Source organism: Antedon mediterranea, chromosome 10, assembly GCF_964355755.1.
Source record: "Antedon mediterranea chromosome 10, ecAntMedi1.1, whole genome shotgun sequence".
Classification (NCBI taxonomy): Eukaryota; Metazoa; Echinodermata; class Crinoidea; order Comatulida; family Antedonidae; genus Antedon; species Antedon mediterranea.
Window position 1 is genome coordinate 21,222,868 of NC_092679.1, and position 16,856 is coordinate 21,239,723.

At 32.7% G+C, this 16,856-nt stretch overlaps 2 protein-coding genes across 3 annotated transcripts; one reads left to right on the forward strand and one right to left on the reverse strand.

The window, feature by feature from the left end:
- Positions 1 to 416: 416 nt before the first annotated feature.
- LOC140060502 (tRNA pseudouridine synthase Pus10-like) lies at positions 417 to 5,057 on the reverse strand. 2 transcript variants are annotated; one of them, XM_072106749.1, is made up of 18 exons: positions 4,989 to 5,057; positions 4,468 to 4,618; positions 4,095 to 4,319; positions 3,915 to 4,001; positions 3,555 to 3,589; positions 3,318 to 3,429; positions 3,089 to 3,150; positions 2,702 to 2,750; positions 2,550 to 2,629; positions 2,365 to 2,447; positions 2,077 to 2,202; positions 1,930 to 1,986; positions 1,759 to 1,835; positions 1,431 to 1,486; positions 1,161 to 1,278; positions 898 to 1,040; positions 633 to 732; positions 417 to 552 (listed from the first exon to the last, which is right to left on the reverse strand). In XM_072106749.1, exons 2-18 carry the CDS (start codon positions 4,597 to 4,599, stop codon positions 496 to 498), a joined length of 1,599 nt encoding a protein of 532 aa, XP_071962850.1. In that variant the 5' UTR covers positions 4,600 to 4,618; positions 4,989 to 5,057; the 3' UTR covers positions 417 to 495. The 2 variants fall into 2 exon arrangements, with proteins under 2 accessions (XP_071962850.1, XP_071962851.1); XM_072106750.1 differs by lacking the exons at positions 417 to 552; positions 633 to 732 and having other exon boundaries at positions 1,013 to 1,067; positions 1,111 to 1,278.
- Positions 5,058 to 5,261: 204 nt separating this feature from the next.
- Positions 5,262 to 16,059, forward strand: LOC140060568 (zinc finger CCCH domain-containing protein 14-like). Its single transcript, XM_072106841.1, has 15 exons — positions 5,262 to 5,311; positions 5,718 to 5,760; positions 7,080 to 7,194; positions 7,669 to 8,308; positions 8,636 to 8,820; positions 9,315 to 9,437; positions 9,804 to 10,066; positions 10,330 to 10,489; positions 10,757 to 10,968; positions 11,812 to 12,006; positions 12,228 to 12,348; positions 12,917 to 13,056; positions 13,568 to 13,668; positions 14,004 to 14,095; positions 14,846 to 16,059. Exons 1-15 carry the CDS (start codon positions 5,276 to 5,278, stop codon positions 14,898 to 14,900), a joined length of 2,481 nt encoding a protein of 826 aa, XP_071962942.1. The 5' UTR covers positions 5,262 to 5,275; the 3' UTR covers positions 14,901 to 16,059.
- The last annotated feature ends 797 nt before the right edge of the window (positions 16,060 to 16,856 follow it).

Sequence of the window (16,856 nt, forward strand, 5' to 3'; positions counted from 1 at the left end):
TCGCGATGATTTTAAATCGTGTGATCGATAACAATAGCATTTTTCTCGCATTCTGAAGTTAATCCAATCTGAATGAAAGCCATATTTTTATCTATATGTATGCGAGTAGGATTCATTTTATGTCATTCAGGTTTAATCTACAAACCTGGCATGATGTGGTTTTTTACACTATCCTGTTTTCACAAAAGGCCGTAGCGAACGGTTAAAAACAGACTAAGCAAAGATGCTTTAAATATAATTATTTATATAAAATATGACAATATGTGCTGGGGAATTGAGGTAAGTAGTTAAAATAGAGACACAGATAATGGTTCTTGAATGGAACAAGACGGGTCAATTGATGCATCATCAGTTGTCGTCTGGACCATGTAAGAACTACCAAAACTTTGGAGTGAAATGCAAGTCACTAAATAATTCACAAAAAACAATCCATGCTTTCATATAAATGTTTATTCAAACCATATTTTGTACTGATTTATTCGTAACTTCTATCCCTCAAGTGTCAATGTTTGTACCAGTTTCCAATTTCTTTGGCCAATCCAGGTCTACAGACTGAAATTAAACAATATTAATTAGTATTTGCAATGGAATAAGGATACTACGTACACTTGTATTTTTTTATGTTTACTTACTGCAACATCAAGCTCTAAAATATCAACATTGCATTTGAGTAGCTGTCCCAAGTTTGGTTCAGTTCGACCAAAGTCACTGTGAACAAACTCTTTGATATAGCTAATAAAAAAGTGTTAAGGAAATAAATATATATATATATATTACTGGTTAACATTCTTCCTTTAGTACCTTCTTTTTTCAAAGTTACTCTAGTCCTGTGCAGTCTCAAGACCTACAGTATTAATACTGTTCAACCACAGTACAGTACACAAAGTGAAAGGATACGTTCCAGCCTGGGTGCTGAGACTCAACTCAAAATGGTGATCGTCTATGTACTGAGCCTCCATGCTATGAATCACACGTTCTCTAGTTGCTAGGTTACGACGATGTAGTACTCTGATTGGTGTCTTTTGGTATATTGTTATATCCTGTAAAGAAACAGACAAATAAAAGTTGTTTTGTAAACTTCAGGAGGAAACTGGATTAGGAGACTAGAACACTTTGTAATCTGTAGAAGGATACTGGATTTGGAGACTACTGTAGTTTACCTTGAATGTTTCCAGTATATTTAGATCTTCCTGTGTTTTTGCTTCTGCTACCCAAATTTTAGCTTTGTATGATTTTGTTTTTGCTATTTCACCTTCCTTTAACATTTTAGTTTCCTCTCTAGAAAAATGTCAAATCAAGAAAAAAAAGTATAATAAGTTGAATAGACAAGGAAAATGTACGTGAAAGAAATACTGCATATTACATATCATTTTTTTGATAATTAAATATTAGCTCAAATATAAACATAAGAAAAGTACTTTGGTATTTACTTTGTCACCATCTGTAAGTCGTTTACGGAAATTTCAACAGTTTCTGAATTTATTAGCTGAAAAAAACGAAATGATTGTAAAGCAAGGTTAATACTTTAGGTCCAAATTCCAAGATGGACAATTTTAATGACTTGTTTATCCAATCCAACTGTTTTTTAATTGTTATAGTAAATTGGTTTTTCTTTTTAAGACAATTTTAGTGATGATACCAATCATTGATTGAAATATACTACAGTACTGTACTTTATAAAATATTATTTTTTAAAGTTTTTTTGAAATATCGACATGCGGTGTAAACATTTTTTAATGACAATAAAAACCTAATTACCTCTTGTAATTTGGTAATTTCTTGCTGAACTTGTAAAGCTCTATGGGGGTCAAGCAGTTCCACCAGGAATGGTCTTCCTGTAATTTATAATAAAAAACATTTGAAATAAAAAAATAAGTAGAAACAATTCACGTCATTTTTTAGATACTCAAAAAACCTCCAAAAACTTGCCTCTTCCTAATGTTTTCACATCAACGTCTTCTCTTCCTGATGAAGAAAATTTATAATCTGAAAGATAATTATTATATATCAAATACTGCTTATCTACATAATGACAAACATTACATACATAAAGTAGATTGAAAAATAAGATTATACTTTTGGCTTTTAAGTGTTTTTTAATCGGCAAACAAATATATTCTTCAACTGAATGAGGTGTTTTACGCTCTCCATTGATGAACCAGGGTGTTTGACTTAGGGTCCGTGAGTACTTGTTGTACCTCCCTAAAATAATGGAATATAAAAGGATGTAGACCTCATTGTCATAAACCAAAAATAATTTTTTTTATTTGTTTTAATATAATTATGTATATAATGGCCTGTTTATAGCTCTCATTAGTCAAATAAATATGTACACTTATTTTAGTCCATTTTTATAATATTAACCTGCTACAAATGCTGGTGCATAATTCATCGCTATGGTTACTGTACACATTGTTGTCGGTGTGCTTGGTGGCCAAGGGTAATGTCTAGAAAAAATGTTTAGAAAAAAACATTCATTGGCAATATTTCTTCTAATTCAAGTATTAAAAAAAAAACCTGAAATTTAATTTTTATCTTTTTGACCTCACCTTTCAAGTTCATCAGCAGACATATCGGACAACTTCTTATTTACGATGGTGCGAGGCACGCCATCATAGTTTTGAGATTTCTGAAAGAAAAAAACGGTAGATATTAAAAAATCCTTAAACAGCTAAATGTATGAATTAAATTTTGGGCTTACCTTCCTTCTCTTAGATGGTGGTTCACTGTTTCTGCTACCACCTGGATTTCTGAAACAATATGCATATATAAATTTGAATATTTAAATTACCTACATATTAATATAATTAATAGTATTTTATTATATACAGTATACCGAGTACAGTGTGTAATGTATATGTTCCATATTTCTTGTATCAAGGCAAGATGCTATCATTGTCTTAGCCTTCGAATGGAACATAAAGCTGTTGATCTGGTGTATATACAAGACACATGCACACGCTAAAGATAGCAAGACAATATTTAAAAAGAGGAGGGTTGTGTTTTGAGGAAGAGAATCTGAAATACTTAACTGAGATTGAATAATAACAATTCATACATTTAATATTCATTTCTGTCTTATACTTACAAAAAGTCACATTCTCTACTTGTAGCAGAGTTGTTGATTGAAAGAGCGATCTCAAATGGACTCTGAAAAGGAAGAATCATTTATTTAGAGAAATTATTGAACACAGGTGAGTTTGTAAAGCTCTGTCTACACTATCAAACTAGTTTAACAAAAGAATGTAATGTGCCCAAATATGGTAGCGATATGACATCATCCTGTCCATATACTGTATGGGCACATTTTGACTTACTGATGAACTGAATTTGACATCAAGTGAAGAGCTAAGCTTGGGTCCATACACCCACTTTAGGACATCTTTGATTGAACAGAGTTCTTCTAATTTATGAGAACTGTATAAAGATCTGTAAAATTACAAACAAATTATAATCAAATCTGTCTTGAAAAAAAATATATATTGCAACCATTTCTTAAAACCATTTATACCAATCAGTTAAAAAAACAATTCCAAGCTTTAATTTTTAAATACCTGTATGTTGACTGCAAATGTTTCCATATAGCATACTGAAAACAAGAAAATTATTATTACTGTATGCATACACATGTTATGTATATTATAAAGCTAAACTAGTTTGACAAAAAAGTGTGATATGCCCAAATATGATAGTGATATGCCCAAATATAATAGTGATATGACATCATCATGTCCATATATGGGCACATCACATTTTTTTGTCACATAAAGTTTGACAAATATATAAGTAATATTATACTACTATGTGATGATAGGTTTTAAGGGTGATGGGCAGATTTTATTACTTCCAAAAACCTTCTAAAATTGAGGTCAGTTCTGGACCCTATGGACACGCCCCTGGACCCGCCCACTAACCTGTCTAAGTATAAACTGCGTTGATAATGAAACACTTAATTGAAATGATTCATATTTATGATCTGCTTCCTGTACAGCTTCTAATACCTGTCAAAAAACATGACAATTTTTATCAGATATAATTTCAGTTTGTTTATTAAAAACAAAATTTTCACTATGTATGATTCAATACTCACTGACCTTTGACACAAAAAGTGATGAATTTTTATCTTGCAGTGTACCTAGACATGATATACATAGCAGTTCATCCTCTATAGTTTGGGTCCCATCAACCTCATTATCATCCATCTTCTCAGACACATTTTCATTTTTGGTATTAGTTTCATCAGATTCCACAGATTCTTCCATCAGTTTTTCAGTTGCATTTTCTAAAGATGTTTTCTTATACAACATTTTGTTAATAACCTAAAAATATATAAAAGTGATCATAATTGCTAATTATAGAAATGTGATTGTGTAGTTTGTAATTAAAAAAGAAAACTACAATTCTTTTAAATGAAATATTTTACGTTAAGCAATGAATTAGTTAGTGACAATTAAATTTGATATTCACCTCTGATGTATTATTTTCCTTGTAGTGGGAATGTATACGAGAGCCTAGATATCTAAGAATGCACCGCTGACAACATGATGTGCTTTGAAGGTCTTTTATAACCTTTGTTTGTTCCTCTGTCGTTCCAAACATTTCGATCCAACCAAGAAGGCTGGAATGGAATAATACGGTAATAAATAATATATTTTAAAGATTCTAAAAAATAACACAAATGTACTTTGTTATAAAGGACAAGCAATGAAATTGCAATATACGTTTTTTAAGTTATGCAAAAGCTTGGAAGTGTCTAAATAACGAAATAAAAAAAAACTGGGGCGAAACGACTCCATAAAGCATGAATAATCTTTCAAGTACCATGAAACTATATAGCTTTGCCTTGATTAGACATGCTCTGGCCTAGAATTTGTTGGCCTACGCATATCTTTTATTTTATTTTTAGATTAATTCAACGAGGCCTACGCAAAACACAGTCACAAAAAAATGAAAATATGTTACTTTAGTTTAAAGCAATATATACTGACTTAAATTATCAAAAATAAGAACACGGTTTTTAGCAAATAGTCACTTGTGTCTTGTCCAATGTTGAATTCACTTGTGTTTTGATACACGAACATGTGTTTTTTGTATAGATTTTACACGCGTTTCAAACTCTCTAAAACGCGTTGACAAAGATACAATAGCTTATTAACTTTTCAAAATGAAACTGCTTGAATTCAAATTTGCAACGCGTTTTAAACGTATTTTACGCTCAAGAGAAAAAACATCCTTAACGTTGTTTTCGCGACCAGCGAAGAAAAAAAAAATAAAGATGGATATCGGCAAAGAAATAAGTTACAAAATCAGGGTAATTTTAATTGATTATGACTTTGTATTATATATTAAATCTTATATTAGGTATCCTAGCAAATTCAAACTGTGTTTCAAACGTATTTATCGCCTTTTAAAGCAAATGTAAGTAAAGATAAGCTAGGCTCTCACTCACCGGTCAGTTTGAGTTGTGACCTCGCGTGGTAAAATCGGTTGCCCAGGTACGCATTTTAGGAGGATGCTTTCATTTGTGCAAGAGGCCTAGATGCTAGGCTAGGTCTAGGTAGATGGTTTTAATTTCATTAGCTATGCCTAGGCTCAACCAGATCTAGTATGCCAACTACTCTACTAGGCATACAGTAAGTCTACAGTAGTAGGCATGCTGCTTTTTCTAATATTTTTAATAGGCCAAAAAATATTATTTTAATTATTATCATTTGCAGGATGCCATCAAGGCAAAGCTGGTGGACCTGGGTGCTTATGTTGGTAAGTATAACAATTATTTAATACGTCAATATAAATGATGTGATCAGATGGATCATTCATATTTTCGCTTGTAATTGCTGAACTAACTTGCGTTGTGGCCAAGTGAGAACCAAGCCTTATATCAGCCCGTGCAGGAATGTTATTTATTATATTTTTATATAACTTTTTATTTTAGTTTTTATATGCCTTTTATATACTCTAGATTTGATTTGATTTGATTTATTTCGGCATCAGTACATAAAATATCACAGACATACAATTAAAATTGGCAAATATAAAAATACCAATATAAAACAAGGATGCCAAGGATAACTCATAAAAGTCCTCTACGGACTTGTTTCCAATGAGGTCCTTTGAAAAAACAGCAAAAAAGACAAACAAAGCAACATAATAAAAATTACAAAAAAACAGCAAAAAGGACAATCGAAAAAAGAAGAAGCGCTAATTAAATAGTTTCTAGAGCTAGTGAACGTTCCTGTAGATACTTTTTAACTTTACTTTTAAAACAACAAACAGTTTGTGATTCCTTAATGTTAATTGGTAAATTATTCCATTCTTTAATAGCATTGTAAAAAAAGGTCACATGTGCCATTGGCTTGATAGTTGGGATTCTAAAATTAAAATTGCATCCCCTAGTATTGTAATTATGACTGTCTGAAATTCTAATAAAACGATTGCATAAATAAGGTGGACAACAATGATTATATATTTTAAAAACATGACAGACTCTAAGAAATTCGACACGGTCTTGGACTTTTAACATACCAACGTCGTTTAGCTGAGATTGACCAACATGAGATCGGGGACCTAACTTTTTTATAAAACGAACCATTTTGTTTTGAGTCGTTTGTAATTTTGATTTTAAATTTTTATTTACCGTAGAAGACCATGAGCAAACCGAATAATCGAACATCGGTTGGATTAAAGCAAAACTAAGAATTTTGCGACAATGTGAATTAAGAAATGATGATTGTCGGTACAGAAATTTCAGTCTGCCGTTTGCTTTGTTTATAACAGAGCGGGCAATGACGTCACCTGATACATTTTGGTCAATCTCAATACCTAGATATTTGATAGATTTTGATCCATTTATAGTCGTTCCAAAGTAATCAATATAGAATTCGTTTACTTTGCTTAATCTACGTTTAGAACCAAACAGGATGCATTCGGTCTTACCCATATGAAGCGAAAGTTGATTGTCGATCAGCCAATTATTGCATGATACGAGATTGTTTTGGAGTTTAGATTGTTGCCTTGAGGTAAAGAATTTTCAAATTATAATTTGTTTACAATAAAATTATGTTTTTTATTCCATGTAGATGAAGAGCTGCCAGATTATATAATGGTGATGATAGCAAACAAGAAGACTACAGATCAAATGAGAGATGACCTACAGTTGTTTCTTAGTCATAATACTGACAAATTTACTGAGTGGTACGTCAATATATATTAAAATGAACTATAAAAGAGGGGCGAAGGTATGCTTAGCAAGGGGGTTTTCTTCTGGGTTAAGTTTGGAACATTTCAGTATTTTATTTATTTTTATTTGATGTCTTTATGCACATGTGGCCAAAGATTGCCAATAGTAAATTAATCACTTATAGGTGGTAATCCTCCTGATACAGGGGCTATGTTGTGAACCAGTTCACCGGGGTAACCCCCCTACTGGTCTAAAATGATGAATTGAGTTCTTTAAAGTGCACACAGGTTATAACTGGACCTATGGTAATAGTCCTTATACAAGAAGACTTGTTCCACCACCAGAACTAGGAGAGAGGTGGTCTCGCACCCATGTCGATATTCTTTAGGTACAATAACCAACGCCCCTGTATTAACCGCTTGGCTATTTGACTCACTCAAAATATTTGTTAAAATGACCTTAAATGTACAATTGTGTTCTCATTTTAGGCTGGATACAGTTATTCACAAATTGCAATCTGCTACAGTTGAAGACTCACTGAAAGCCCCACCAGTAGAGTTAGAAGAAATAAAACCATCTGAACCTTTGTCTGCACCTCAATCAGCCCCTCCCTCTCAACCACCAAAAAAATCACGCAAAGGAAAAGACTCAAAATCTTCCAAAACAAAACATAGCAAAAAAGTAAAAGAACCTTTACAAGAGGAACCTAAGGAAGTTGTCTCTTCAGTAGTGAAAGAACCAGAACCACCAGTAATAAAAGAACCAGAACCATCAATAGTGGTGGAAGAAGTCAGACCAGATGATCCATCACAAGCCATCATTACGTTAACTCCGGAGACTGGTGACTTCGATGAAGAACTCAATCCGGAACCAATTGAGATGGTTGTACCTCCTCCACAGAAAGTTGAAAAACTTCAAGAAACATCTGAGGCACAGGTTGCTCCTATCGTCAGCATTGATCAAGATCTAGTTCCAATGATATCAGAAGATTCCAGAGAAGATTGTCTTGATAAGAGGAATGTCACTCAAATATCCACATCACCAATGTCAATTATTGGAGAATCTGGAAGTTTGACAAGAACTGTTAAAACGGACTCAAAGGCATACACAACAACTAGAAAAACACAGGTAAGAATATACTGTAGATGATGAATGTTGATTCATCTATTTACTATGATATTATAGGAAATCGGTGACATTCACAGTAGGTACAAATCGGTGACATTTAGGTAGATATTAATGACATTTATGTACGAATCTGAGACATTTCCTTAAGAATCTAACATTGACGTAGGCATCTGTGACATTAAGGTACAAGTTGGTGACATTTAGGTACAAATTGGTGAGTTAGGTTCAAATCAGTGACATGACATTTTTACACTCAGATCCTACCCTGACACCGTTGGTATTAAAGCACACACTTTATCACAATCAATTGGTGTTTTTTTCCTGTAGATACATTCACGACTTGGAGTCAGAACTCAGAGACCTCCAATACAGAATAAGTATGATAAAAATGATAAACCCAGGAAGTACATGTTGGGGTCAGTTGTAGGTCAAGTGATAGAAGATGAAGATGATGATGACAATTTACCTGTTACCAAGCAAGGCCTAACAAGTGTTGTGAAACCAAAAAGAAGGTAATTGTTTTACTATAGGGGAGCTGTCTTGGTGGCTAACATGCTTGCTTTCCAATCCAAGGGTTCAATCCTGACCTAGTGGGTTGTAACTCACGACTCTTTCAACTTCACTCCCTAAAGCCTGTTTTCCTGTCAACGTTATTCGACGCTGTCGTCGTTGATCGTTCAACAGTTCAAGACGATCGTTTGAAAACAATCAAGTTTAAATGATAATGATAGCGAGTACCTTTTCCTGTAAATCGTTAACATTTCAATGTTTACGTAGAAAATTGCCGATTACTGTTTAACGATAGCATCAAATTACGTCGGCAGGAAAACAGGCTTAAGCCTCAAATGAGACTTAAAGCACGATAAAATATCCATCCTGTAATTGGCGTTACTTGCTGTTGGATGCGTATGAAATAAACAAAAAATATATAAAGAAAAAAAAACTCTTTGTATTACATGCAAATGTAATGATGTTATTCACTTATTTTTCTACTTCTCAATTGTAGGCCCACCCTCCCACCATCAAAGCAAGCTAACAAGTCCTTACTCGTTAGAGCAATGAGCGATGCACAAAGATCTACAATCAAAGTATTAAACCGAAAGAAAGCAAGTGCTGTGAAAATAGTCAGGTAGGTTTCAAAATAGCATCTTTTACTGTAGATCCAAAATGTGTAATAGAGAAGTTTTAAAGCTATGTCTACACTATCAAACTTTATGTGATGTGCCCATATATAGACATGATAATGTCATATCAACACCATATTTAGGCTTATCACTACCATACTTAGGCATATCACTACCATATTTGGGCATATCACTACCATATTTGGGCATATCACTACCATATTTGGGCACATCACACTTTTTTTGTCAGATTAGTTTGATAGTGTAGACATAGCTTTATAGTGTGTAAATGGAATGAATTTCTAATTTCTAATTGTTATTTTAGTTTTAATTTCAATATGACGCATAATTTATTTTTTAATTTTCAACAGGCCAAGTGTAAAAGGGAAAACCTTGCCAAGAAATCTTCTGTCAAGAGCGATTACAAATGCGACAATGACAGAGATCCAGACCAGAATTCATCAAAACCCACGGACGCAACCAGAATTAGAAAAAAATCCATTTGTCTCTGAAGAACCGGTTTCTGTAAAGTCAAAGCCAAGCAATTTGATTCCACTAGATCTAGATAGCAGTGAGTGTATTACATTGGTACCATCTGAAGAAGGATTTGAAGTCGTAATGGGTAATGAACAAGGTAAGGTAAAATGATAAATACAAGGGGATGGGGAGAGCAGATGCAGGAAAAGGGCAGATATTATGGGAGGGTAAGATATAATGGGAGGGGAAGCTCCTGAGTTACTTCAGCATAAATACAAATTTACTAGACATTACATATAATGTGTAAACCCTCAACCTCCAAAGTTAAAAATTCCAATGCATATGTTTCATATGTAATAGTAATAATATCTTCTTTCGAACAACGACTGTTAATGATTTGTACATGTTTTGTATTTATAGATGAAATCGTATCGTCTGTGAGGCATGTAGACGTAGAAAGAGATGTTGAAGAAGAAAATGAATTAGACCAGAGAATAAGAAATATAACGTATGCAGATGAGCGGGTTGTCAAGACAACTGCAAAGGTGCCCCCTGTTATCATGATCAAAGAACCAGAAATGTACGTTTTATTTTATAATCCGACGAATAAATAGTATAGTCTGTAAACTAATTTAATGTAACTATGTAGTGCAGTAGGGGATACCTTCGGGAGTGTGGTGTTGACCGTAGTGTTACAAAACGTATTTCCCCTTCAGTTCATGAGAAAGTGGAGTCCCCTTGATAGTGCTTTTCCCTGAATAGGGTGTCCCAAAAGAGTGGTTCGACTTGTGGTTAAATTTGTCAATATATATCTTGGTAAATAAATTACTTTTGTTATTTTTCTTAGAGCACCAACACCGCCAAAACCAGTGAACAATCCCAGATTTATTGTCACCTTGGCTGGAGCAGATAATATGCGTAATCAGCAACAAAGGAGGGCGCCGAAAAGGGCAAGGGTCAAAGCACAAATACCAGTGATAAGGACCGTTCATAATGAGAGTATGAATACAAGCGTTCCGTCCTACAAGGCTACTAGTAAAGATGTCCTTTTGACCAGAGGTCAGTTTGCATATCAATCATGTCTACATTTGTTACTGCAATAACATTGGTATGGTGCCTAAGGCTCTGTCTACACTATCAAACTAGTTTGACAAAAACAGTGTGATGTACCCAAATATGGTAGATGTGCCTAAATGTGGTAGTGACATGACATCATCATGCCCATATATGTGCACATCACATTTTTTGTCACATAAAGTTTGATAGTGTAGACATAGCTTTAGGCCTTCAGAAAAGGTTCTTTTGCCAAGCACATTTTTTTTGTTTAGCTGATTTGTGATTGTGTAAATCAATCATGCAATTTCTCCCTCTCCGGTTTGTACTTGGTAAACATTACAAGTTTTTTAGACCTTATTGAAGTTCAAATTTAAATTTTTTTGAAATTGTACTGATGTACAGTGCTTGGCAATATGTGTATACAGTATTGTTTTAATTATTTTATAGATAATGCAGTATAGTAAATATATAGTAAATGCAGTTCTGACCATACAGTAATTGTTCTAAAAATCGTTAATATCCATATTTATATGGTGTTATATAATGCCTAAATAATTTCCTGTCATTTGATTGGATGATTATTGGTCACATGGCGTGTAATAGTACGCCATATTGAACTATTAAATGTAGGCATAGGCCTACCTTTTATTTAATCTGATTCAAATGACAGAAATCTATTTAGATGTTTATAAAACAAATATATGATTGTTTTATATTCATGTAATGGTACAAATATTAATGGATGTCATCATTCACCTCATGCCATTATTTGTACCATTACACTCATAAACATTCATTATTTGTATATTATCAATTGAATAACTTGTTTTTATTGATTGGTTATAGTGAACCAAGTTGTAGAAGAAAAAGAATTATACACATTTGAAAACCAGGTGGTAAGAGGAGGTGACATAAGAGGTTTTGCATCCAGGTTGGAATCTGTTGTTCCAATGGCTAGAGTAGAAACGGATATTCCTGTGGTAGCGTTACAGAGTACACCAAAGGTCAACCAAGTGTCATTTAGTCTGCATGATTCAGAGGGTAAGAAAATGTGTTGTTTATTGAATCTCATTTTTGTGTGAACAACCTCATAAGAACTTGCTCTAACCTAGGCCTATTGTTTATGTACCATTACTACTGCAAACACTGTAGACATACATATACAGTATTTATGATGAGGGGGGAGTTTCTAGTTTTCAGAGAGTCTGGTGTTGGGATAGTCAGTTTTATAATATGTTTTATTAAACTATCTACTTTTTTAGATGAAGAGATGGAAGATGTATCTGGACCTAAAAAGCAGAAAATTTTAGAGAGGTGCTTGTTCTGGCCAGCTTGTAAGAATGGTGATGTATGTACCTATGTACACCCTACTACTAAGTGTGTGTAAGTTCATTCAATTTACCATTAAATAAGTTACTGTACTAACATACCACCTATAGAAACATCAGAAACTCAGAACAGATCCACAAAGATAGCACTTAGGTCACGTTATATTATTATATCCGCACTCACCCATCTTAAAAAAAATCCTGGATCTGCTCCTGAATTCACTCACAATTTGGTCATTTACTAAAAATAAGATTAGTCAAAATTGTCACAATAATTTTAATTTGGTAACAAATGTTCTCACATGAAATTAAAATGTCTAAAATGTATATAAGTTTTGATATGCTTAAATAAAAGTTACAAGAACCAAAGATTACATTATATATTGTTTTTTCAGAAAAATATTCATTAAGCCCTGTCTACACTATCAAACTTCATGTGACTAAAAATGTGATGTACCCATATTGTATATGGGTATGATGATGTCATATCAATACCATAATTGGGAACATCACACTTTTTTTGTCAAACTAGTTTGATAGTGTAGACAGAGCTTTAGAAACTAGATGAATTTATTTCAACATACATTATATTTTTGATGAATGTTTATTTTTTATAATTTTAGAACGTTTCCTAAATGCAAGTTTGGAGATAAATGCTTGTATATTCATCCAAATTGCAAGTTTGATGCAAAGTGCACACGATCCGATTGTCCGTACACTCATGCTACTCGAACAAAACCTAATGCGCTGCCAAGTCCTCCAGGTAAGGTTTTTAAGCAATATAGTATAGGATATACAGTACTGGTATTAGTTCCGAAGTGGTAAGCTCTGTCTACACTATCAAACTTAATGTGACAAATAATTGTGATATTCCCCATAATGTCCTATCACTACCATATGGGCACAATTTTTTTTGTCAAACTAGTTTGATAGTGTTGACAGAGCTTTACGTCCTTTGAAACTTTGTTCTTATTAATCGCCTAGAAAATCCCTTTAGTTTGCACAAATTCAAATGTCATTTCTTTAAGGGTGAAAAAAAATCTCTGTTTATACTGTTAAACTAGTTTGACAAAAAAAAGTGTGATATGCCCAAATATGGTAGATGTGCCTAAATGCGGTAGTGACATGACATCATCATGTCCATATATAGGCACATCACATTTTTTGTTGTCACATAAAGTTTGAGCTTTGGAGAAACAGACAGAAGGAACAAACAATTGGAAAATGTAAAATGCTTTATAGAAATGTGAGTTGTATATTTTGTTTTCTTTTAGTCTCTCCTCCATTAAAGATGACAAGTCAGAGACCGTTACCGGCAATATGCAAGTTCCATCCTGGTTGTCAAAATCCAACCTGTACTTTTCAACATCCTAAGGTAAATTAAATCTGTCACTTTATGTAGTGTATTTCATTTGTCATTAATACAAATTTCTCTGATGTTACTGCTGTGTACTTAAAGTTTGTATTTGTTGTTTAAGAGGTAGTCAAGTCATATTTATGTGTGCAATTACTTTATTTCTCACTCTCATAACATAAACAATAAAACTTCATTAACAAATGTGGCAAAAAATACCAAAATAAATCAGCTTTCGCTACTTAAGTTTTGATCTTTAAAGTAAAATGCATTAATTTTTTAACACAATTGATCGTAAAGTTAAATTAAATAAGTTTGTAATCTATTTATTAAAGTATTTGATATTCTCTGTTCAGCCTTGCAGATTTGGGAGCGCATGTACAAGACCGAATTGTGTCTTCAGCCATCCTAAAGTTGTCAGAGGTTCAGCTTTGAAATGGACAAAAAAGTAAGCCATACGATATTACTACATGTACTACAATGAAATTAATAATGTACACATTTTATCTAAAGCTTGGTTCCCACTAGAACGTAACGCAAGGACGTAAACGCAACGCAAGTGTTTTAACCAAGACAAGCGAAGTTAAGCTTGGTTCCCACTAGAACGTAACGCAAGGACGTAAATGCAACGCAAGCGTTTTAACCAATGACAAGCGAAGTTATAGACAGTTAGCAATCACAAGTGAATAAGCCATCGCTTGTGATTGGTCAATTCACTTGCGTTGCGTTACGTCCTTGCGTTGCGTCTCTAGTGAGAACCACGCTTTAGTGATATACTTAAAAAAGCCAGCAAGAATGTTGAAATAATATATGTGAAACGAATGTTAATAATTGTATTCTGTATATGATCATGCACTACATTTACAACGAGTCCGAATTCAGCTCATCTCAACTCTCTAAAGCTCTGTCTACACTATCAAACTTTATGCGACAAAAAATGTGATGTGCCCTTATATGGACATGATGATATTACCATATTTGGGCTTATCACTACCATATTTTAGCACATCATACTTTTTGTTGTTAAACTAGTTTAATAGTGTAGACATAGCTTTAAACTATCTACAGTTCTTATTTTAAAACAACTACTAAAGTTTGATACCACCCCCCAAAAGACGTATTACTAAAATAATGTCATATTTATTTGTACAACCTACCTTGTCAATAAATAATTTAATTTTATCTTTTTTTTTTCCAGTGTTCAAAAATCGTCCTCTCTACTCTCAAGTATACCCAATCACATAGCCTTATAGATGTTCGTTTTGGCTTGACTGCTCCCTAAAATTATGGTACTTTTTTCCATGTTTTATTTACTAACATTGTTTTCCTGAGATGACCTTTGACCCATACTATCGTGCTGTTTCTCATCGTACCTTGCACATCAAGATCATGTACACTTATTTTATAAATTCTTAGAGAGAAACATCATGAACTTATATGGATGATCATGTTACTAACATTTTTGTGTGTTTTTGAAGAGTTTTTAACTTTGAACTTTAACACTGTGACCTCAGAACCTGACATGGTGCTGTTTTTGAAGTTTATAAAGAAAATTTTGTTTATCTACAAAATGTTTTGTTACAACCTTTCACTGCTTTTATTTTTCAAAACCCTTTTTTTGGATGATATCATAAATGGAAACATCACAACCTTATATGGGCATTGTTGCTGGTTGTCACATAATAATGCATAATATGTTTGACCATTTGAAGGTTGTGCCAAAGGTCAAATTCTATGTTTCATCGATTTCATTTGTTTTTAAATAAGCAAGATTTGTATATTAAAGTCTTCTACTGATAATATGAAAAATGGAAGCGCTCGAATATTAACATGTGACACAGAGGTCAAATGAAATGGTTCACTGAATTTTTGCAAGTGAGACATCATGATTTTTCAGTTTAAAAAAAGAGAAAACCATGCAAAAACGATGCATGCAGATTGACCAATCAAAGAATACTGTTTACAGCAAATAACTGCAAGGAAAAGTGAAGTTTTTGTAACATTTAAATTCAACATTTGGTTTTAAACATTTCTAAAGAATTTGCTGTATTTAATAACATTGTATAAATGTAAACAAAAAAACGTTTGTAATTTAACCTTTTTAAAGTTTGCTTTCTTTCACGTTCAATGTTTTAAACAAGAATTGAAGATTTTAATTGTGGAGGAAAGGGTTGGATTGGGGGTGTGGGATGGGAAGAGATGATGACAATGCATCAACAACACTTGTTAGACATTTCTATAATGTACAATATTGACAAAATAAATAGCAATGCAGTATCTAAAGAGTAACGCGAGTGTATACAGTGTAATTGATTTCCCTTTTTTCACTCATGTGTATTCGTTTTCAATCTTCTACTTGATATTAAATATCAAAATATAAACATACTTGATTATAATTTATTCAGTTTTACATAAATAAATATAACATGGAAGGATTACAGTTTTTTTATATAGAAAAATGATTAATATTAGAAGTTTAAATGGAAGAAACAGGGCGATCGAGATGAATTTCGTGTTGTTAGGCTTCTTTTGAGAAATAATATTTTTTCTACTATACTACTCATACAGTAGTCTTGATCAGGTTATCTCCAATTGAATATATTATTACAAATTATAAATTCAAAAAATATTGATATGGTCAGACCTAAACAGGCACTGTAATTTACATTAAAATAATATTACGTCCAATTTACGACAATAAATGGAATATTTAAAACCTAATTGATTAAATGGCAATGGCCTTTTCAGTTTATTCTAGTTGCATGACCTCAAAAAGAAAAAAGGTCGACCCCGTAGAGAATCTCCGTGTGTTGTGCAACCTGGAATATTATTTTATTATTATTGATCAAAACAAAGAAATAAACACCAAGAATAATTAAATAATTTATGCATAGGATAATTACCGATTCAATGCTTAACCTCAAGGCCCCTTGGACAGTATAATTTTAATAGTAAAATTTACTCAGAAAATTTCACATAACATCATCATCAAAATGCAATACAAAAAAAATTATCCATGTTTTAAAAGCTTGTCTTTAAACAATTCTGTCAAAAAGAAAATATTAAAACTGAAAAAAAAACAACTCTGTTGTAACAGTTTTCAATTGAGGATTAAATCAAAATTAAAATTGTAAAGTGAAAACCAGTTCAGAAAACACTATTTCGTCGTCGGTGTTTATAGGCCTAAGTTAATGAGAAAGCAATTTTTT